The sequence below is a fragment of the Schistocerca americana genome, chromosome 2 (genome assembly GCF_021461395.2).
Source record: "Schistocerca americana isolate TAMUIC-IGC-003095 chromosome 2, iqSchAmer2.1, whole genome shotgun sequence".
NCBI lineage: Eukaryota > Metazoa > Arthropoda > Insecta > Orthoptera > Acrididae > Schistocerca > Schistocerca americana.
The window spans coordinates 478,615,181-478,639,279 of NC_060120.1; the positions used below are offsets into that span (position 1 = coordinate 478,615,181).

Consider the following 24,099-nt stretch of genomic DNA (forward strand, 5'->3'; position numbering starts at 1 on the left):
AAGACCCAAAATCAAACCCCAGCATCTCATAACCCTAGCCCCATTCAGACCTCAACCTCTCATCCAGATCGCTCTATGGCCCTACACCAACATTTTAATGGACCACGTGAAAGATGAACTCTTCAACACCCAGAAGCTGCGCTTCTTGATTTTGTACAGATTTACTGACAATATTTTCGGTGGTGCAGACTCAAACTGAACAACTCCTTCAAACTTAAATTCTTCTCGTCCTTCTCCAAATCCAAAGCTACCTTCCTGGATGTCTACTTGCATTTAGACAAGACTCACAATCAAGCCTCAGTCCATATCAAACTCAACAACAAATAACAGTATCTCCACTTTGACACCGGTTGCTCCATCCACATCAAATACTCCTTTCCATACAGCATAGGCATCCATAAAACTCTGTATCAGAACCCATGGGCAACCTGGAAAAAGCATCAGAATTCACATGCTTTGTGGTGGGCTGAAAATGGATATCATAAAAATAATTGCTAAGAAATAACACCCAATGCTGTAATTGTCTTGTCAGGGGGTCCAGCCTTGGGATTAAACCATGATACCAACAATTTACGACCCATAAAAAGTGAAATTTGGAGCCATACAGGAAAATGTGATACTTTTTCTCACAACTAGTGGCTCTTTCTGTTGTTGTTGTTGTTGTTGTTGTGGTTTTCAGTCCTGAGACTGATCTGATGCAGCTCTCCATGCTAATCTATCCTGTGCAAGCTCCTTCATCTCCCAGTACCTACTGCAACCTACATCCTTCTGAATCTGTTTAGTGTATTTATCTCTTGGTCTCCCTCTACGATTTTTACCCTCCACGCTGCCCTCCAATGCTAAATTTGTGATCCCTTGATGCCTCAGGGCATGTCCTACCAACCGATCCCTTCTTCTTGTCAAGTTGTGCCACAAACTTCTCTTCTCCCCAATCCTATTCAATGCCTCCTCATTAGTTACGTGATCTACCCACCTAATCTTCAACATTCTTCTGTAGCACCACATTTCGAAAGCTTCTATTCTCTTCTTGTCCAAACTATTTATTGTCCATGTTTCACTTCCATACATGGCTACACTCCATACAAATACTTTCAGAAATGACTTCCTGACACTTAAATCTATACTCAATGTTAAAAAATTTCTCTTCTTCAGAAAGGCTTTCCTTGCCATTGCCAGTCTACATTTTATATCCTCTCTACTTCGACCATCATCAGTTATTTTGCTCCCCAAATAGCAAAACTCCTTTACTACTTTAAGTGTCTCATTTCCTAATCTAATTCCCTCAGCATCACCCGAGTTAATTTCCCTACATTCCATTATCCTCGTTTTGCTTTTGTTGATGTTCATCTTATACCCTCCTTTCAAGACACTGTCCATTCTGTTCAACAGCTCTTCCAAGTCCTTTGCTGTCTCTGACAGAATTACAATGTTATCTGCGAACCTCAAAGTTTTTATTTCTTCTCCCTGGATTTTAATTCCTACTCCAAACTTTTCTTTTGTTGTCCTTTACTGCTTGCTCAATATACAGATTGAATAACGTTGGGAAGAGGTTACAACCCTGTCTCACTCCCTTCCCAACCACTGCTTCCCTTTCATGCCCGTCTACTCTTATAACTGCCATCTGGTTTCTGTACAAATTGTAAATAGCCTTTCGCTCCCTGTATTTTACCCCTGCCACCTTTAGAATTTGAAAGAGCGTATTCCAGTCAACATTGTCAAAAGCTTTCTCTAAGTCTACAAATGCTAGAAACATAGGTTTGCCTTTCCTTAATCTTTCTTCTAAGATAAGTCGTAAGGTCAGTATTGCCTCACGTGTTCCAACATTTCTACGGAATCCAAACTGATCTTCCCCGAAGTCGGCTTCTACCAGTTTTTCCATTCGTCTGTAAAGAATTTGCTAAGTATTTTGCAGCTGTGACTTATTAAACTGATAGTTCGGTAATTTTCACATCTGTCAACACCTGCTTTCTTTGGGATTGGAATTATTATATTCTTCTTGAAGTCTGAGGGTATTTCGCCAGTCTCGTACATCTTGCTCACCAGATGGTAGAGTTTTGTCAGGACTGGCTCTCCCAAGGCCGTCAGTAGTTCTAATGGAATGTTGTCTACTCCTGGGGCCTTGTTTCGACTCAGGTCTTTCAGTGCTCTGTCAAACTCTTCACGCAGTATCGTATCTCCCATTTCATCTTCATCTACATCCTCTTCCATTTCCATAATATTGTCCTCAAGTACATCGCCCTTGTATAGACCCTCTATATACTCCTTCCACCTTTCTGCTTTCCCCTCTTTGCTTAGAGCTGGGTTTCCATCTGAGCTCTTGATATTCATACAAGTGGCTCTCTTTTCTCCAAAGGTCTCTTTAATTTTCCTGTAGGCTGTATCTATCTTACCCCTAGTGAGATAAGCGTCTACATCCTTACATTTGCCCTCCAGCCATGCCTGCTTAGCCATTTTGCACTTCCTGTCGATCTCATTTTTGAGACGCTTGTATTCCTTTTTGCCTGCTTCATTTACTGCATTTTTATATTTTCTCCTTTCATCAATTAAATTCAATATTTCTTCTGTTATCCAAGGACTTCTACTAGCCCTCGTCTTTTTACCTACTTGATCCTCTGCTGCCTACACTACTTCATCCCTCAGAGCTACCCATTCGTCGTCTACTGTATTTCTTTCCCCCATTCCTGTCAATTGTTCCCTTATGCTGTCCCTGAAACTCTGTGCAACCTCTGGTTTAGTCAGTTTATCCAGGTCCCATCTCCTTAAATTCCCACCTTTTTGCAGTTTCTTCAATTTTAATCTACAGTTCATAACCAATAGATTGTGGTCAGAGTCCACATCTGCCCCCCGAAATGTCCTACAATTTAAAACTTGGTTCCTAAATCTCTGTCTTACCATTATATAATCTATCTGATACCTTTTAGTATCTCCAGGATTCTTCCATGTATACAACCTTCTTTTATGATTCTTGAACCAAGTGTTAGCTATGATTAAGTTATGCTCTGTGCAAAATTCTAACAGACGGCTTCCTCTTTCATTTCTTACCCCCAATCCATATTCACCTACTATGTTTCCTTCTCTCCCTTTTCCTACTGTCGAATTCCAGTCACCCATGACTATTAAATTTTTGTCTCCCTTCACTACTTGAATAATTTCTTTTATCTCATCATACATTTCTTCAATTTCTTCGTCATCTGCAGAGCTAGTTGGCATATAAACTTGTACTACTGTAGTAGGCATGGGCTTCATGTCTATCTTGGTCACTATAATACATTCACTATGCTGTTTGTAGTAGCTTACCTGCACTCCTATTTTTTATTCATTATTAAACCTACTCCTGCATTACCCCTATTTGATTTTGTATTTATAACCCTGTATTCACCTGACCAGAAGTCTTGTTCCTCCTGCCACCGAACTTCACTAATTCCCACTATATCTAACTTTAAATTATCCATTTCCCTTTTTAAATTTTCTAACCTACCTGCCCAATTAAGGGATCTGACATCCCGCACTCCGATCCATAGAATGCCAGTTTTCTTTCTGCTGATAATGACGTCCTCTTGAGTAGTCCCCGCCCAGAGATCTGAATGGGGGACTATTTTACCTCCGGAATATTTTACCCAAGAGGACGCCATCATCATTTAACCATACAGTAAAGCTGCATGCCCTCGGGAAAAATTATGGCTGTAGTTTCCCCATGCTTTCAGCCGTTTGCAGTACCACAACAGCAAGGCTGTTTTGGTTAATTTTACAAGGCTAGATCAGTCAATCATCCAGACTGTTGCCCCTGCAACTACTGAAAATGCTGCTGATGCCCCTCTTCAGGAACCACATGTTTGTATGTGTTGTGACTCGCCGATCATTCAAAGCGCCACCGCGCAATTACGCACGTCCTCTACGTGCGGCGCTGTCTGCCGGCCATGCAGCAGCTGCGCCACCTAAGCGGCCAGCTGAGCAGCAGCCGCTAGACTGGGACTCAGTGCTCATTCGAATGCTAACGTGTACACATGCCTTGCTTGTCAACTTACTCTGTGACTTACATGTGTTGTGTCGTTCTGAAATATATGAGTTAAACTTGACATTATAACAATTGGTGACGAGGTAGTGGGTTTTTCCTTTTCACCGTTGACCCACAGGGTTCCATGGCTACTGTCGAGCAACTATTGCAAAATATCCTTGAACAGCAAACGCTTCAAACAGCGGCAATTCACGATTTCGTCGCGGTGTCAAATGCGGGGCGTTTCTCGTCATTGGCTATACCTCCTTTTCCTCCTTACGACGAGACGGCGGAAGACTGGTCTGATTATGAAAAACATCTTCAACAGCACTTCTTGGCATTTCATGTCACGGACGAACAACCATGTAAGTCTCTGTTCCTTTCCTGGATTTCACCTCAAATGTATCGGTTGTTGTCGCAATTGGCTACTTTGAAGGATCCTGCGTCTTTGTCCTTTGCTGAAATGTGCTCACTTCTGTCTGTCTATTTTCAAAAGCAAACCCATGTGGTAGCCTCTCGTGTTGCCTTTTATTGTTGTCAAAAACAACCACATCAATCCTATCGCACTTGGGCTGCTGAACTTCACGGCCTCAGTCGAAAGTGTCAAATTGTTACTGACGTTCACAAAGAATCCTATGCCGATTCCATGGTACGGGATGCTATTATCCGGTCGGCGCCCGACAAAGAAGTTTGGCAACGTGCCCTTCAGTTGGCGAATCGAACTCTAGATGAAGTTCTCTCCACTGCGCAGTCTTTTGAAATTTCTCGCGCCGCTGGGGCGCAAATAGAGGCGTGGGGTGATGTCGGGGAAATACAACCTCTGTGCGCTGTTGACGACGCGTGTGGCGCGTCCACGCCAGCCAACGTGGCCACAGTGCGCTCCCACGCGCAGCCTCGGCCTAGCCGTAAACAACACGCTAAGAAACTGCAGCAAAACCCCCGGCAACTTCCTTCGTGTCCGCGGTGTTTTACGAAACATTCACGCGAGGATTGTCCCCAATGTTGGGCTGTGTGTCACAATTGCAAAAAGAAAGGTCATGTGTCTTCCGTTTGCAAATCCGACCGCATACATGATGTTCATGAACATGATGCTGATTCTGATTCTGTGTTGTCTGTCAACTGCACTTCTTCCCTTTCAGGGAAGTTATTCCTCACTGTCCAAATCCTTGGTCAAGATGTTCGTATGCAAGTGGATACCGGCTCTGCTGCCACTATAATTAATTCTCAGACGTATCTTCAGTTGGGTTCTCCACTCCTGTCACCTGTCACTCGGCAATTACGGACGTACAATAAACAGAAGATTTCTCTCTTGGGACAGTTTAATGTTGAGGTATCTTACAAATCTGTCGTTCGCACTGTTCCCATATTTGTGGTCGACCAGAGTAACGCAGAAAATCTTTTTGGTTTCGATGCCTTTCGCGTTTTTGGGTTCTCCATAGATGACTCTGTCAATATTGTCTCTGATGCTATTCCTTATGTTCAACTGGATTCCTTGTCAACGACATTTTCGTTCCTTTTTTCTCCTGGGTTAGGCCGTGCAAACGACTTTGAAGCTCGTATCATGCTCAAACCCACTGCTCGGCCTAAGTTTTTTCGGGCTCGACCCATTCCTGTGGCCCTTCGTGATCGGGTGAAACGGGAGTGGGATCGTCTCACTACTTCAAGGGTCTTGCTTCCTGTCACTTCCAGTGAGTGGTCCTCTCCTGTCGTTGTCGTTGCTAAGCCAAATGGTGATATTAGTCTCTGTGGCGATTTCAAAGCCACTGTAAATGCTCAATGCCTCATCGACACTTACCCTAAGCCCTGTCCTGAAGAACTGTTCACTAAACTTGCTGGAGGCCAGTATTTTTCTAAAATTGAACTGTCAGAAGCTTATCATCAACTTCCTCTCGACGCTGCTTCCTGGCAGTTTCTGGTCCTTAACACGCCTTTCGGCCTCTACCAATACCAACGCTTGCCATTCGGGGTTGCTAGCGCCCCTGCTCTCTTTCAGCGATTCTTGGAACAATTATTGCTCCCTGTCCCTGGGTGTATCAATTACATGGACGACATTGTTGTCACTGGTTCCACCACTGAAGAACATCCTCAAAATCTAGGCACACTTTTTCATGTCTTACAGACTGCCGGTCTTAAGTGTAATCTTCAGAAATCACAATTTTTTCAGGCATCTATCACATACTTGGGGTTTCAACTCTCTCAGGATAGTATTCGTCCGCTTCAGCAAACTGTCACTGCGATCGATGCCCTTCCTCGCCCTACATCTGTTAAGGAACTGCAGGCCTTCTTGGGGAAAATAGCATACTATCACAAGTTTTTACCGTCTGCGGCTTCGGTAGCTCAGCCGTTGCATCGCCTGTTGCATAAAAACGTGCCTTTTCACTGGTCCACGTCATGCGAAGCGGCTTTCCAGAAATTGAAGACTATGCTGAAACAGGCTCCGTGCCTGGCTACTTACCGACCTGGCCAACATCTTGTTCTTGCCACAGACGCCTCTCAATATGGGGTCGGTGCAGTCCTTGCGCACCATTTTTCTGACGGTTCGGAACAACCCATTGCTTATGCCTCCAAAACACTCACGGATGCCCAACAAAAGTATTCTCAAATTAAGAAAGAATCTTTGGCCATTATTTATGTTCTTCATAAGTTTGGTGTTTTTCTCTATGGCTCAAAATTTCATGTTGTTACGGATCACAAACCACTTGTTTCCTTGTTTCATCCATCAACGTCACTTCCCGACAAGGCTGCACACCGCCTCCAGCGTTGGGCTCTTTACTTGTCTCGTTTCAATTATGAGATTCATTTCCGGCCAACAGTTCAACATGCAAATGCTGATGCTCTGTCTCGCCTTCCCAAGGGTCCTGATCAGGCATTCGATAGGGACGAACTTTTGTGTTTCCACCTGGATGTTGCCGAGCAGCGGGTTGTGGACGAGTTCCCCATCACTGGGGACAGGCTGGCGGCTGCTACTGGTTCTGACCCTACCCTCTCCCAGGTTTTACGCTGTATTCAGAAGGGTTGGCCAGATCGCCCGTCCACTAACACTTCTGATCCGTTGCGGAACTACTATGCTTTGCGCTACCGCCTCACGGCTAGGGATGGTCTTATCCTCCTCTCCACTGACAATGCTTTGCCGCGTGTTGTGGTACCTGCGTCTTTGCGTGCTTCGGGCTTGAACCTCCTCCACCAAGGGCACTGGGGTGTGTCTCGCACAAAATCTCTGGCGCGCCGTCATGTGTACTGGCCTGGCATTAACTCTGAAATAGCACACATGGTCACTGCCTGCGGCCCTTGTGCGTCACAGGCCGCTGCCCCGAAGTCATCTTTGTCACCGTGGCGTTCACCTGAGAAGCCTTGGGAGCGCAGTCATGCTGACTTTGCAAGACCCTTTTTAGGTACTTATTGGCTCCTCGTAATTGACGCCTACCCTAACTTTCCTTTCATTGTCCGTTGCACATCGCCTACCACCGCGGCAACCACCAGTGCTCTTGCCCGCATTTTTTCTTTGGAAGGCCTCCCCTCTACTCTTGTTACTGATAATGGTCCGCAATTTGCCTCTTCCGAATTTGCGGATTTTTGTACTTGTCACGGCGTTATGCATGTCACGGCCCTGCCGTTCCATCCACAATCCAACGGTGAGGCTGAACGACTGGTCCGCACATTTAAGGCTCAGATGCGGAAACTTCTGACTTCTTCTGCTGCTGATGATGCGCTTCTCCAGTTTCTGGCATCTTACCGTTTCACCCCCATGGGCGACCACAGCCCGGCTGAGCTCTTACATGGCCAACAGCCCCACATGCTACTTCATCTTCTGTGGCCTTCCACCTCACGGCCGCGGGTGACTTCACTTGGCCGGTTCACCTCCGACGACCTCGTCTGGGTACGGGGATATGGCAGGCGGCCAAAATGGAACCTGGGCCGCATTTTAAGACACCGTGGTAGACGCCTGTATGAAATCCAGATGGACACGGGTGTTGCAGTGCGTCATTCGGACCAGCTTCGGCCTCGTGTGCCAGCAACGCCTGTTCCGAATGCCGCTACACCATCTTTGGCTCTACCTGACGCTCGGGATCTTGGCATCTCTCAATACTCACAATGCAGCCCTCTCACCGTCATCGCGATGCCAGCACAAGAACAAACGTCACCAGGAGACGTGCCCATGCAGGAACCGGATGACCATCCTCTGTCAGAACAAATCTACTTGCCTCCTCCTCCAACGGACGCCGACACATCGCCCATGTCTCCTGTCATATCAACTGAACTGGCCGCAACGGGCAGATTGGTGCACGGGGCCCCAGCAGATTCGACCCCTACGTCTCCTGTCATCTCGACCCGTTATCATCGGGGACACTTCCGTCCGTACGGGAAGCCTCCTCCTCGAGACTTTACGGCGAGTCAAACAACGCCTACGAACGTTAGCCATCTCCAGGACACCTCCATCAAGACCAGTGCAACAATTTCAAAAGGGGGAAGTGTTGTGACTCGCCGATCATTCGAAGCGCCGCCGCGCAATTACGCGCATCCTCTACGTGCGGCGCTGTCTGCCAGCCATGCAGCAGCTGTGCCACCTAAGCGGCCAGCCGAGCAGCGGCCGCTAGACTGGGACTCAGTGCTCATTCGAATGCTAACGTGTACACATGTCTTGCTTGTCAACTTACTCTGTGACTTATATGTGTTGTGTCGTTCTGAAATATATGTGTTAAACTTGACGTTATAACAGTCTGGCCTCTCAACAGATACCCCTCCGTTGTGGTTGCACCTACGGTACGGCTATCTGTATCATTGAGGCACGCAAGCCACCCCACCAACGGCAAGGTCCATGGTTCATGGGCGGGCTCTTTCTGTATCTGGAAGTAATTCTTTTGGGCAGGCAAGGGGTTCTTAGATGTGAAAGCAATTGGATGTTCTGATCTGTCTAGATTTCTGGGGGACAGTATGGTACCAGTCCTATACTGTGATGTGTCAGCAGTCAGTATTAAGCTTGTCTTTGAGTCAAAGCTAGCAAGGCAGGGACCAATGGTTACCAAGCTTTTAGTCACAAAAAAGCACACTGACAAGTGCCTGACCAAACAAATTTCACACCCTTCTTACAATGTTGACTGAGAGGTTGTAAGACCTCCAATTCACACGGTGTGAATTTCTTACAATAGTTAACCTTGCCAAGGAATGCCTGCAGCCCCTTTACGTTCTGAGGGATGAACAACTTATCAATTACTGCGACATATTCATCAAGTGGTTTAATGCCCTCCTTACATAAGGCATTCCCTAAACACTTCACACTGGGTGCAAAAGAAATGTACACTTTTCCAACTTACAATAAAGACCACTGTCCTCCCGTGCCTGAAACACTGCCTGAAAATTTTGCAAATGTCCTACCCTGGTGGCCCAAGTAACAATTAAGTCATCCTGATAAATTGCACACTTCGGAATATGGTGAAATCTCTGCTCAATAATCTGCTTAAAAATTCCTGTGGCTGATGCAACAGCAAAAGGTAACATGGTAAATTTATAAGAAGCCAAACAGTGTATAAATAATGAGCAACTGCTATGACTGCATTGAGGGGCAACTGTAGACAGGCATCTCACAAATCAGTTTTTTAAAAATGGCATCCACCGGCCTTGGTGCGAGGGATTGGATAAATGTCCAACTCACTCTGCGTGTTAATAGTGGATTTAAAATTGCCACACAACCGAATCACCCTATAGGGTCTTTTAACCACCACAAATGGTGTTGCCCAGAGACTTGATGCTACAGGTGAAATGTCCCCTAATTGTGTAGTCTGTCTAATTCAGCTTTAACTATGTCTCTCACAGCAAATGACAAAGGGCAGCCACCACGAAACTTAGGGGTCACAGATGGTTTAAGCTAAATGTGGGCAATAAAATCACTTGCTTTACCCCACATTGGCTCAAGCAACTATTTATGGGTCTGCAAAAGTGACTCAAGGTCGTGAAGAGGATGACTACAAATTTTAAAATTACATGATCAACCTTTGGAAATCAATTGCCATATAAAAGTGTTCAACCCAAAAAATATTCAACATTGCAGCACAATTGACCACTTATAATGTTACTTGCTGTCCCATGTTATATTTTGTCACCACAACCAGTTGACCTTTCAATAGAATTTGTTGGCAACTACACTGTTTTTGTAACTACTTGTAACAGAGGGCTGCCTAGTTCATGACATGTAGACAAACTGATTAATGAGGTCACAGCCCCAGTATCAAGCTGAAACTCAACTGAGTGTCCCAGAAGAGAAAACTGTAGCACAAGCTTATGAACCGTTTGCCAAGTGCGTGCACCTATTATGGAAAGTGCATTAATACCCAACTAGTCAACATTGTGAACAGGATGCTATGTAGCACACACAGCAACTGTGGCCTCCCTGTGGTTGCACTATAAACAAATTTTATTTAAATGCAGACATTTCCACAACTTATGTTGGGTGTGACACGTCCAGCCATCTAATGAACTCTCCAACACCAAGAGAGGACAGATGTTACTGCCTGCCACTCCACTGTTTGCATGAAGGCTGGTCCTATGGTGGAGAAACCTGATTCCTGGTATATCCCTCATGAAGCTACTTAACACAGCTGCAGTGAGACTGCTCTTCAGCAACTAAGTGAGACCTAGGCATGTTACGACTCTGGGGAATGAGACTCTGCTGTGTTGTATGATGATGTACTATGGAATAAGCCACACTCCACTTCCACTGCATGGCACTCATCAGCAAAGATTTTCCGTGCCACCACAGACAACTCATACGACCATGCTAACTGTGCCCCATTGGCTAGAGACGAGTCAGACAACCCAAAGGCCCTCACTTGAAATGGCTTATCTGGAGCTAATCAAATAATTACTTTGTGGATGGTTAGCTCTTAGTAACGTATGCCACACTGACTATAATCACACTTATAATCTCTAGCCAAACACTGTAACTCTGCTATCAACTCATTAACCCCACTTTCATAGCTGATTTAACTTAAGACGCACTGCCACAGCATGTGATTTATGCACAAAATGTGCAATCAAAACCACACACAAATCGTCAAATTTCAACAAAGCAGGGTCCATGTGCAGAGAAAGCGTTTGTACCAAATTATAAAGAAAGGAACGAGAAGAAAGGAAGAGTGCATTTACATCTACAGTTTCGGCAACTTTTCTTACCTTGCAGTAGAAATCTCTGTACCTATGTCAAAATGTCTTAAAGCCTGAGGGGTGGCTGGGGTGGGTGGTGCCTGTTGCCACAGTTGCCCATCACTTGCAGCACTTAGTGTGCTGTATTTGCTGCTGCTGCTGCCACAATTCCATAAAGTGTAATCCATGATGATGCAACCCAACTGATGCATGCACGAGACAGACTCGTCACCACTTTGGCAACTCATTCCTGGGGTTTGAAAAGATGAATTCGCAACCTGGGAGGAAAACACTGCACTGTGTCTAAGCCTGACCAAGTTGTCAACAGTGAGACTTCTAACGTCTCAAGAACTAAATCACACAAAGCCGTACACAAGTCAGAAATGTCAGCGGCACACTTAATACGACAAGAGAGCACGCCGAGAAAAGAGATTAGAGGCTCTCTTTACAATACACACAGCACTGGCCCACCCTGTCAGTAGCCACTGTAAGCAGTTTGCTGGCTGCCAGCACCGCTGGTTCTGCATCCTCTTTTGTCATGACATTATCAGCAATAGCATATACCAAACTCCCCTTGTCACTCAGTACAACCCACACCCTGAATACCTCAATAGTTTACTCCTCTATGCCTATGACACATTTAAGTCACGCCATAAAATGGTAGTCTCTCCCTGGTCAATTCACCACAACACCTTTTGCTATCTTCCATTGCTCTACTAATCTTTATAACAACCTTGTCAAACCACACGACACTCCCAACAACCTACCCACCAACACTTAATCCACCCTCTCCACTAATAAATACTGTAACATCAAAGGCAGAGCAAAATGTGGAAGGAATCATTCTGTTTGCCGACTGATGTGTGTTCATTGGATGACTTTCTATATAACGATAACAACAACTAACAGAAGGATGGCAGAGTTAAATTAGTCATTTATCTTTTCTTAGATTTTCACCTTTCTCTCTTAATTTAAAAATTGTCTCTCTCTCTTCCCTCTTTTTTCCTTCTTCCTTTCTACACTTTATAAACCCACATGTGAATCCCTGAAGGGAAGACAGCATTCTTTTCATGAGGCATTATTGAGATTGAGGAACTTTAGAGAACCAACATTTGAAGTCAACGACACAATGATTCCACCTCTGCCGATGTACATTTTAATTAAGGACCACAAAGATAAGAGGAGAAAAATTTGGGCTTGTACGGTGGCTTATAGACTTTCATTTTCTCTCACTCTATTTGTAGGTGGAACAGGAAAGGAAATGGCTACTAGTGGTATGTTGTACCTTCTGCAGTCCACTGTACAGTGGCTTGGGGAGTATGTATGTAGATGTATAATTGCAAATAACTTTCCATCTTTCATTTCTCTTACCTTTTTAATTAATATTTACTTCTTAGATTGTCCCTCTGAACTCAAGCTGGTGCAGTTTTCACCAGTGTACCGTCTTGAACATCATACTTTCTGATGCCTTTTCTTTCAGTTTTACTTTGCCTTCTCCTTATAACAGGTGGGTCCTCACAACCAAGGGTCTGAGAAATCTGCCCAAGCTTTCCCAACAAATCGCTCTTTCCTCCTTTAAGATGTTCCAAAAGATAAGATGTTTGAATGTATCATAGTCTTCAGAAGGTACAAATTCACTTTCTGAAGCAGAAAAGTCACTCACATCATTTATTCCTACCATAGTAACAACAACCGACTGATGTGTGATGCTCCTGCTAGCACTGTGTCTTTGTGTACTACTAGCCATCATGCACAGTCACCTATGGTAACATACACAAATCATTTTGGTGAAGTAACCAGGCAGCTCCTTTCACTCTCTAGCAGCATGGTTGTTCTGTGAAACCACGTGCTTTTTACACCAAAAGAGAGAGGATCAATATGCAGCTCATTTTAGTCCAAAAGTGGAGATATCTGGTTCTTCCACAAAGCCCTTCAACTGCATATTTTAACCTGTCTGGATAATTCCCTATACCAGTGATGCATTACATATATCACTAAGCACAGTACTTATTAAGTTAGAACTACTTTTCAGAAATCTGTTTGAAATTCCATGAACTTTTGTTTTTAGAATTTTTAGAAATATATTAATTACAGTGAAGGATGTTGATGCTACTTCTAGTTGCTTAAAGTTTTGTGGAATGACATTTTCAACATATTCTCTTGGTCCTTAAACTGAATCATTTAATAAAATTTTTTCTGCTGCATTTAGAAAGTGATTGTTAAAAGTACTCACAACTCATGATTATCAGAAGCGACATTGTGATTTAGTTTAACTGTCATGGTATCTTGTACACTCACTGGCACCGCGCGGGATTAGCCAAGCAGTCTAAGGTGCTGCAGACATGGACTGTGTGGCTGGTCCCGGCGGAGGTTCGAGTCCGACCTTAGCAGCTAAGTCTCATAAGATTTCACACATTGAACATTTGAACACTCACTGGCTGTCCTATCCCACATGGTTTTAATCTTATTATCTGCATCATTAATTTCCGGCAGGGTATACATACTTCTCGACAGTTTAATGACTTTCTTTAAAATATTACAATATTTTTTTGTAGTATGCACGTGATGTCAGTTCTTGAGTTATTCTGGTATTTTTATAAATATTCCTCTTCCTCTTATTTGACATTTTATTTCCCTTTTTTATCGATGGCTTACTTGGTTTTTAATAAATTTTCTGGAAAACTTTTTAGGAAAGTTACTTTCAAATACTGACACAAATTCACTATGGAATAAACTGAATTTGACATCCGCCCTCTTTCTACAAACCTCATCCCACACCACCTCTTTTAGCTTACTCTAAAAATACTGTATCCTCTTCTCGTTAATAAGCCCCACCGTTTTGTACAAGCCTGTCTCAGGGCTTGAGGTGCCATATTGTTTATTTCCATTAATTGTGCGTTATGACCAGATAGTCCATTAACAATTGGGTGCACATTAATTGTTTCATCCTAAAGACTGTCTACAAAAATGTTTCCGATTAGTGTCCTACTACCTTCCTGCACTCACGATGGAAAAACTGACCACTGAAATTCGATTGAGGCACCCACATAATGTTTTGGTTCATTTTTCCTGGGTTCATATTTTAAGAAATCTACACTGAGATCTCCACAAACTACTTTTTCTTCTTGTCTAATATGTAGCTCAATAATGCATCTATATTTCTCATAAACAGCTGAAAGTTTCCTAGAGGGGATCTCTAAACTGTTAAAATTATCAGAGAACTATTCTGCAATAGCAACCCAGAAGAAATTTTGGGTTTCACAGCTGATATAGCTATTTGTTCTAAAACTACAGCAGCAGCTCTGTCACATCCTAATGATGCTGTAGTATAAGGGGAAGTATCATCATTGAGTGACTATACATGGATACAGGATGATTAAGGCAGGATATCTATTTGATGTGAAGAATGGCAGCTTGCTCTAAACGTAGAAACATCTAAGTTGATTATTTAGGTTGATTACTTGGCTTCTTTTCAGATTACAAAGACTCCTTTCCATAAGAATGACGCAATGTAATGGTGATGATTCATATTCTGACAATTTGAGGTCAATATGCCAGTCTTGATAAGTGTAGAAAAGCACTATGATTATTAACTTACTTCTTTGTTCCTTATTTTTTTCGCCAAGGAAAGTGCACTTTCCATCAAAAGAGAAGTTTTTGCTTCAGGCACCGCTATCTTCTTGGTGTCATCATAATACAGAGAAAAGCAGAAATCTATTATTCGGTCAATGATAATGCGGACTAGTGCCAACAACTGCACAATTAATGGTATCACAGTCTTCTTGAAGATCTTCATTGATTTTTTGTACATACTTTTCTGTGAACAAAGAAAAATACAGATCCTATCACACAAGAGAAAATTCCAGAATACAAACAATAAAAGAAAAATGAGGAAAGGCTGCCACTCACCTGCAGCTGATGGGATGGATGGTGTGGGAAAGGGGCAGCTGAAGACAGGGACCAGAGAACATCTAGGAAAGGTGGACTGTGAGGACAGGCTCCTGTGCTTAAGGGATGTCTCCTCATACCTTCTCAGTTCAGGAAAGTTTGTGCTGTTATTGGCAGCAACTGGATGGTTGATTTTGACATTAGCCTCATTTGGACAGTGTCCATTCATGCAGGAAGATAGGTACCTTCTTGTCATATCCACATTTGAGGGTCATCCAGAAATTAAGTTCCCTTTTTTCTTTTAACATATTTATCCTGAAATATAGCACCTGGGTGACAGAGCTACGATGTACTGCTGCAGCAGTGGCTGAAAGTGCCAGCTCTTATTCTTTCTCCCCCCGACCATGAGGATCAGTCTGTAATAAAATTTCTTAATGCACAAAACAAGTGTCAATTGACAATCACCATCAGCTGTGGCAGGTGTAAGGCCCAAAGATCATGAGCAAACAGAACACCGTCAGGTGGCTTGCGGAGTATGGATGTAGATGTAGATGTGTTAATGGTGGAGGCAATTGTCCAAAGATTGTCAAAGTGTCCTTATTGCACAGGGCTGCAAGTGACTGCCCCTCATCAATGATGACCTTATGCAGCTGGTGCAGCAACACATTATGGAGAGGATTTGCTCCACAGTTATAGATCTCTTTAGACATTTTCTGCAGATATTGTGAGCCTTGCTGCATGAAATTATCACTAAATGGCTGCTGTTACAGGAAGCGTATGCTAGGTGGGTAATGAGAAACCTCACACAATAACACAAAGTAAACTGCTTAGAAGTAACAGTGGGTACCACAAGGACGGTGATGAATTCCTCGACCAGACTGTCACAGGTGATGAGACATGGGTTTTTAAATTTACCCTGGAAACCAAGTAGCAATCGATGCATTGGTGTCATAGTGGACTCCAGTCAAGATGAAGTTAAAAGAGACAGTTCAGTGTGGGTAGTCATGTTCTGGGACAGGATGCACATTCCGCTCATTGACTTCTTAACAAGAGATGAAAAAGTGAACACTGACTGTTTTTGTAAAACACTGAAGAAATTGCGATCAGCCATTCAAAATAAGACGTATGAAATGCTCAGTGCAGGTGTTGTGTTAATCCATGACAATGATTGCCCACATACGGCTTGGCACAGAACACTTCTTCAGAAGAAGTTTGATTGGGAGCTATTTGACCATCAGCCAAACAATCCTGATCTTGTTCTCCGTGATTTCGATATTTTCTTGGACCTCAACAAATACGTACCTGCCAGTCAGCATTTTCACAATGGCATAGAACTGACAATGACTGCCGTACGCTTGTTCCACTCCTACTTTATGACACAGGAATACAAAAGGTGATCCCACAATACGACAAGTGTCTCCATTCTGTGTTGATTATGTTGAAAAATAGCTCAAGCATTGATGTATCTGTTATCAATAAAGTTTTTCATGTAACTATGATTTATTAAAAAATAAATAAATAACAGCAAAACTTAATTTCCAGATGACACTCATACAACACTGCACAGTAATTGCAGAACAGCCAGCATACAGCATGGCTGATATCAAATTTCACTGTACCTTTTTCTGGGAAGGAAACAGCTGTTTTTGGACTGCAGTTGGATATTGTGCCTTGGTGTAAGGTACAAGTCTTGCCCTAGATTATCTACATGGGGCTATAACAGGGGTGGATTCTGGCCGGGGATGCCACATAGACATGGATTACAATATCATAGCTACTGAAAGGATAGGTTAATGGGAAATGGAGGTAAAGTATTTATCACCATAGACAAGAAACTCATATCCACTGAGACGGAAATGAAATGCATGCAAGACTGTATGGGCTAGCCACAGTACCAAGGGTGGGAAATAAACTTTTAGCAGGGTACTTCTGTCAACCGCCAGACCCATCTCCAGATGCACGGAATACTTTACAGAACTCCTTAGTTCACTAATACATATTTTCACCAATCTTAATGTCATTATTGGAGGATATTTTAATCATCTAACAATCAACTGGTAAAAATTACAACCTTCTCTGAAAATCACCTGCATAAGGAAGCTCAAAACCCCACTCATGATGAAAATATTGCACCGGATATTACTTGAAAAATAAAACATTGTTACAACCTATGTTAGTATACTGAACACCAAACAGACAACTTCTGTTGGATTTCACATGGGGGGGGGGGGGGCGGGCGGGAAAAAAAAAAAAAAATCGGAATTGAGAAAGAAGTCTGACAGGAGGCTCTCCATTACCAAGACTATTACTAGCAGTCCTACAGAAAATTTTCAGGTCCCTAAAATGGGAAAAAAAGGAAGGAATATGTTTTAATGAAATGTGTTTAAACTATCTCCATTTTAGTCATGACTGTGTATCATTTAACTCTAGAGCAGAAAAACTTTAACAGCTATTGGCAGAAATTATCACAGAAAGGCTGAAAGTAGGCTTTAAAAACAATTACAATAAGATTATAAAACAACATAAATTGAACACATTGACAAAAAAAAATCAAAAAGAAATCACAGAACCATAAATTCCAAAATACCTATGAATTACAATTACAAACAACTTAAATTGAAATGAACACATAGAAAATGTTGTGGGGGAGGCAAACCAAAGACTGTGTTTTATTGGCAAGATACTTAGAAAATGTTACAGATCTACTAAAGAGACTGTGTACACTACATTTGTCCTTCCTCTTTTAGAATACTGCTGTGTGTTGTGGGATCCTTGCCACATAGGATTAACAGAGTACATCGAGAAAGTTCAATGAAAGGCAGCACGTTTTGTCTTATCACGAAATAGGGGAGAGAGTGTCACTGACATGACACAGGATTTGGGGTGGACATTATTAAAACTAAGGGGTTTTTCGTTGTGGCAGAATCTTCTCACAAAATTTCAATCGCCAACTTTCTCCTCTGAATATGAAAATATTTTGATGATGCCAACCTACATATGCAGAAATGATCACCCCAATAAAACAAGGGAAATCAGTGCTCGCACAGAAAGATATAGGTGTTCATTTTTTCCGCCCCCTATTCGAGATTGGAATAATAGAAAATTGTAATGAAGTTGGTCGATGACCCCTCTGCCAGCCACCTAAGTGTAATTTGCAGAGTATCCATATAGGTGATGACAATAAATAGGTGGACTACATAATCAACAAACAAGAGCAATAGTCTGTATTATTTTTGGTAAAATAAATACAGGTTTTGATGGGTCTGAGACAAAGTCTAGAATGAGTGCGGACCCATTCTGATTTGCATAATGAGGCATGCACTTTAAATGCGTACACCATTATAAACATGGTGTTTTCCAAGAACTGCTTGATGGGAATTACTAGGAGAGACAGAAAACAAGCAGATAAGGGTACAAATTGGAGTGGCTGTGGTAGAACAATGAAAATTAATCAAAGCTAGGTGGGGCTTGTAGCCATACAAATGGATGTTCTATACTGAATTCCAAGCAGTAAGAGAAGACTGGGACAATGATCTAATTGGGAGGGGGGGGGGGGGGGGAGAGAGGTGCAGTAGATAACATAAGTAAACATGCAGGAGCAGTATGAATATGGACTGCAGAAGACCCTAAACCACAAAAAATTTAGCAGTGGCCTTTATCCAGCAGCAGTTGTCAAATGGTTGCTGATGACGGATTATTATTATTATTATCATCATCATCATCAAGTAGTACTTATGTTATAAGAGAAAAAATACAGTAATACCTACTGATTGTGAATGACTTCATTCCAGGTACATTGAAAACTTAGTTTGAAAACTTCATTTAGTTTAACAAAAGGACTTCTATCCATTTTTAACCTTTGTTTATTTCCTTTAGTGGCTATGCACAACATTTTCAAATGCCCTAAATACCAAAATGTGTACTGCAATTTTGCCTCCTGAAAATAACTGATAGGCAGTTATTCTCCCTCTGATAACTACAGAATGTTTTCAAAAACCAAGACTCATGTCACGGCATATGCTAGTGTAGATGAATACGAGTCAATTAGTGTCAGTTGTAAGTGGTTGTTAAATCTCCTTATGATAGTAGCCTGCAGTGGCTGGTTCTACCTGTTAATGTGCAGCTTGACTTGTTCTACATCCCTTTAGACTCTCCTTTACAATGGAGTTTACAGAACAGAATACATAATGAAATGAAAAAACAAGCTTTTCTTTTACAGTGCCCAGCTTATCCAGTGTTCTAGTGATCAAGTACAATGTCTTAGAGTCACTGCAATAAGTTTTCAAGTGTTTCAGAAAAGGTAATTAATCATTGTACTCCTCCACAGTTTCATGTCCTGCAGATTCCATCATGAAGAAATACCTTCAGGAATGTGAAACGAGTCAAGGTACCTATTAAGAAAATGAAGATGAAGTAGCTACTAGAAACTGCATTAATAGTTAACAAACATTAAAATACTTTAAATTATTAGTTGACATTCAAAGAAATAATTAACAGGAAAACCACTATTTTGAAAAAAAGATGAAATTATCTCAGTAATATGAATATAGCCCTTTTGTATGAGTATTGCAACTTGTAACGCAGATAACAGGAAACTGAAATTATCGACTCTAGATCCAACCAGGCAATGTGTAGTTGCTTTATGTAAGACTTCGATTTTTGCACCTTAATACACAGAACATCACCCTGAGACCCAAATAATGAGGAAAAGTCTAAAAGAAATTTTTCTTTCCTTACTGTTTTGTGGTTGCATAAATCAAAATTCAAAAGGAATTTATTTTAATTATTAGAAACAAATACCATTACCGAATTAATGTCAGCCATTGGCAAGTGAATGTAGCAATTCCAAAATCACTGAACAGGTCTTTGCAAGATGTTCAGTTGCCTATCTTACACAGTATTCTTCTTGTTCACTTTTGGTGAATGAACACTTTCCTGACTTCAGTTTCATTACCCCAAATGATATGCAAAGGATTCAGTTGAGCCTAGTCAATAATATATTGATGCAGAATGAGTACTAGGTACAGTACAGAGGAAGTAGGTAGGCCTATATAATATTTAGAGAAGTGGCTTGCAATATTTTTTATGTATTGTTAGTGATGTATTATGATTGACTGGAATGGGTGAACAGTTGTATTGGCACAAATGTAGCACCAAACGATTTCTCTTTTAGCCTATGCTATACTTTTAATGACATTCATATGAAATTTATGTTTCAAACATGGCAAGCAATACTTGTTTGTTAAACCAGCTAAAATATTCATTCCATTTAAATAACTATGGCGAGGCAAAATACCACGAACAACTACCACACTTTAAAAACAATTTAAGTCGTGCAGTTTTCTTTAAATCATGACTGACGGTGTACAGACGGTAGTAAAACTTTATCAGACATGAGGGAAGCCCACATACATGAATTACAAACTCATTTATTTAAATAAACTGTATGAGGAATACTTGTACCGCGATTATAAAATTTAGACGGTGGGAAGTTACATAAAATGTGATAATTATCATATTGTAGTCACTCTGTTCGTGTTGTTTCTCTAAATAATGAACAATTCTCTTAGGGATGTCAACAGGCACAAGAGTAACATTGCTTGTTGAGTGTCTCGATGATGCTGGTTAAAAATATACTAAAGCGCATAACAAAAGTGTGCACTTTTTCCCATTGATCTGCGAGGAACTACGAAAACCCGAATGAAACGTAAAAGCTAACAGAAAAAATAGACAATTCTCTGCAGTAAAAATTACTTAAATTTGTGGTATTCCTTTAAAAAAACACACACACAAGAGAAGATGATATACAAGAATTAGTTTTCTGGAAATTTTAGCCGTGTCTGCTTAGTATCTATCTCTAAATTGAGGGAATAAAGTTTATGGGCCGATATCAACTTACGCGTTTTCCTTTCCTTTGACACATTTCTTTTCTACAGAAACGTTTAATCCGTAAATGTCGCCAAGAACAGTTTATTCTTATGTGTCTAATTAGTTATACTGGTTTACTTCATGTGAGCCAAAACGTTAAACCCATTTAACTTTCACTCTTCACCTGCGACGTGACTATGTTTACATGATTCAGCAGCTTTTACGCACTGTCACCTTTTGATGGCGATTGTCGGTAAAATGAAGGAAGAATAGATTTACAATTCCTTTGTAGAATTTAATTTCATGCTGCGGAAATTCTGAATCATTGCCTACAATCATTCCCCAAGTAAACGCGTTTTTATTCAATGTGCAGTCAGTTATCGGTTTCACAATGAAAATGTTAAATTATCGGTAGTTTGGTAATTTAAAGTTGTGTTTAATCGAGGTTATTTTTATGGAACAGAATTACAGTTTTCCCTGAAGATTTGGTAAACTTTTATTGACGTTAGAATGCTTACGAAGAAAGATGCTACCCATAAATGAAAAGTGCACCACGGTCCAATTGAATTCCTAACGGATTATATGCAGAATTTGCATCGGAGTGGTATTCTCTCTTAAACATAAAATACTGTAGATCCTTAGAATAAGAGTCACATGTATTCCGAAAAAGGATAGCAACCATATCCTCCTTATCTTTATGTTTTATATATTATTTCTGTAATGTTTCTGACATGCCCGATATTGTTGTACTGAATGGTCCAAGGACGGTTAAACAAATAAAATTAATGGATAATCAAGTAAACTATAGTCCAGTTTCATTGAAATGTACCTCTTGTAGGGTCTTAAACGGCCGGTAAAAGCGTACAGCTTCGACCATACTAGGTCGAAGGCGTACAGTGATTTACTTGCACACATTCGTTCAGCGCAAATGGTTCTCAGCGTGTACACAGGAGATTTGCGCAGATTCGTTGCAGCTAAGGTCGTTATACTGTATACAATTTGTGTGGATCAAATCACATTCTGGCATTCTATAAATGAAAAATCCGACCAACTAGTGAGAGATGCGATTAGTAGCGGAAGACCTGTGGTCATTGGGTCGTGAATAAAACGTACAAGAAATTTCGGAGAACATTGGGTCGTATGAATAAAACGGAATATATACTTCATACTCGAAATTTCGATGAACCTTCTCAGGTTTGCATGAGTAAAGCGACTCGGAGAATATACACTCCTGGAAATTGAAATAAGAACACCGTGAATTCATTGTCCCAGGAAGGGGAAACTTTATTGACACATTCCTGGGGTCAGATACATCACATGATCACACTGACAGAACCACAGGCACATAGACACAGGCAACAGAGCATGCACAATGTCGGCACTAGTACAGTGTATATCCACCTTTCGCAGTAATGCAGGCTGCTATTCTCCCATGGAGACGATCGTAGAGATGCTGGATGTAGTCCTGTGGAACGGCTTGCCATGCCATTTCCACCTGGCGCCTCAGTTGGACCAGCGTTCGTGCTGGACGTGCAGACCGCGTGAGACGACGCTTCATCCAGTCCCAAACATGCTCAATGGGGGACAGATCCGGAGATCTTGCTGGCCAGGGTAGTTGACTTACACCTTCTCGAGCACGTTGGGTGGCACGGGATACATGCGGACGTGCATTGTCCTGTTGGAATAGCAAGTTCCCTTGCCGGTCTAGGAATGGTAGAACGATGGGTTCGATGACGGTTTGGATGTACCGTGCACTATTCAGTGTCCCCTCGACGATCACCAGTGGTGTACGGCCAGTGTAGGAGATCGCTCCCCACACCATGATGCCGGGTGTTGGCCCTGTGTGCCTCGGTCGTATGCAGTCCTGATTGTGGCGCTCACCTGCACGGCGCCAAACACGCATACGACCATCATTGGCACCAAGGCAGAAGCGACTCTCATCGCTGAAGACGACACGTCTCCATTCGTCCCTCCATTCACGCCTGTTGCGACACCACTGGAGGCGGGCTGCACGATGTTGGGGCGTGAGCGGAAGACGGCCTAACGGTGTGCGGGACCGTAGCCCAGCTTCATGGAGACGGTTGCGAATGGTCCTCGCCGATACCCCAGGAGCAACAGTGTCCCTAATTTGCTGGGAAGTGGCGGTGCGGTCCCCTACGGCACTGCGTAGGATCCTACGGTCTTGGCGTGCATCCGTGCGTCGCTGCGGTCCGGTCCCAGGTCGACGGGCACGTGCACCTTCCGCCGACCACTGGCGACAACATCGATGTACTGTGGAGACCTCACGCCCCACGTGTTGAGCAATTCAGCGGTACGTCCACCCGGCCTCCCGCATGCCCACTATACGCCCTCGCTCAAAGTCCGTCAACTGCACATATGGTTCACGTCCACGCTGTCGCGGCATGCTACCAGTGTTAAAGACTGCGATGGAGCTCCGTATGCCACGGCAAACTGGCTGACACTGACGGCGGCGGTGCGCAAATGCTGCGCAGCTAGCGCCATTCGACGGCCAACACCGCGGTTCCTGGTGTGTCCGCTGTGCCGTGCGTGTGATCATTGCTTGTACAGCCCTCTCGCAGTGTCCGGAGCAAGTATGGTGGGTCTGACACACCGGTGTCAATGTGTTCTTTTTTCCATTTCCAGGAGTGTATTTCACCCGCGAATGTCCTCAGTATAAGTAAATGGGTGGGGGAAGCTGTTCAAGACATAGAACATTCTCCGATTTCGTATGAATAATACTAGTAGAGCTTCTCACAAGCGGAGAACATTCTCCGTTTTTTTTAAGTGATCTCTGTAGCATACTTCGGGCTGAATAAATTCTGTTGAAGATATTCTCCGGAGGATGTTCTCTTTTATATTCATATGATCTGTTCTCTGTTGAAGTATATTCTTCTACATGAGAAATGGTTTGTATGAATAAGAAAGACAAAATTCTCCGAAGAATATTCTCAGAGCAAAAGAACATTCACTGAAAAAGTTCTCTGTATAAAAAGTTCGAAGTATATTTTCTGGCGAGGGAGTTCCTTTTCGCTATCTCCCTCCTTCTTGAGAGGGTTCTCGGTGTGTGTCGTCTGCCATGTCCGGCACAAAACGCACTCGTCATGTTACATTTCAATCCACTGTTCAGTCTACAAATATGGAACGGTATCAGTGTATTCTGGAAGAGTTGTACCAAGTTTTGATTTCACTTTTATGTGCGGCAACAAATTATT

At 42.5% G+C, this 24,099-nt stretch overlaps 1 protein-coding gene across 3 annotated transcripts in view; it reads right to left on the reverse strand.

The window, feature by feature from the left end:
- LOC124595548 (fatty-acid amide hydrolase 2) overlaps positions 1-21,838 on the reverse strand; it is a 90,008-nt gene extending 68,170 nt beyond the window's left edge. Inside the window, exons 1-2 of one of the 3 annotated variants that reach the window (XM_047134326.1) lie at positions 21,717-21,838; positions 14,730-14,948 (exon numbers count right to left, since the gene is read on the reverse strand). In XM_047134326.1, coding sequence (XP_046990282.1) covers positions 14,730-14,948; positions 21,717-21,764 — 267 coding nt within the window. In that variant the 5' untranslated portion in view covers positions 21,765-21,838. Of the gene's footprint in view, positions 1-14,729; positions 14,949-19,825; positions 19,859-20,918; positions 21,160-21,716 lie in introns of those variants that run through there. The other 2 variants (XM_047134328.1, XM_047134327.1) reach the window with 2 other exon arrangements.
- Positions 21,839-24,099: the final 2,261 nt, after the last annotated feature.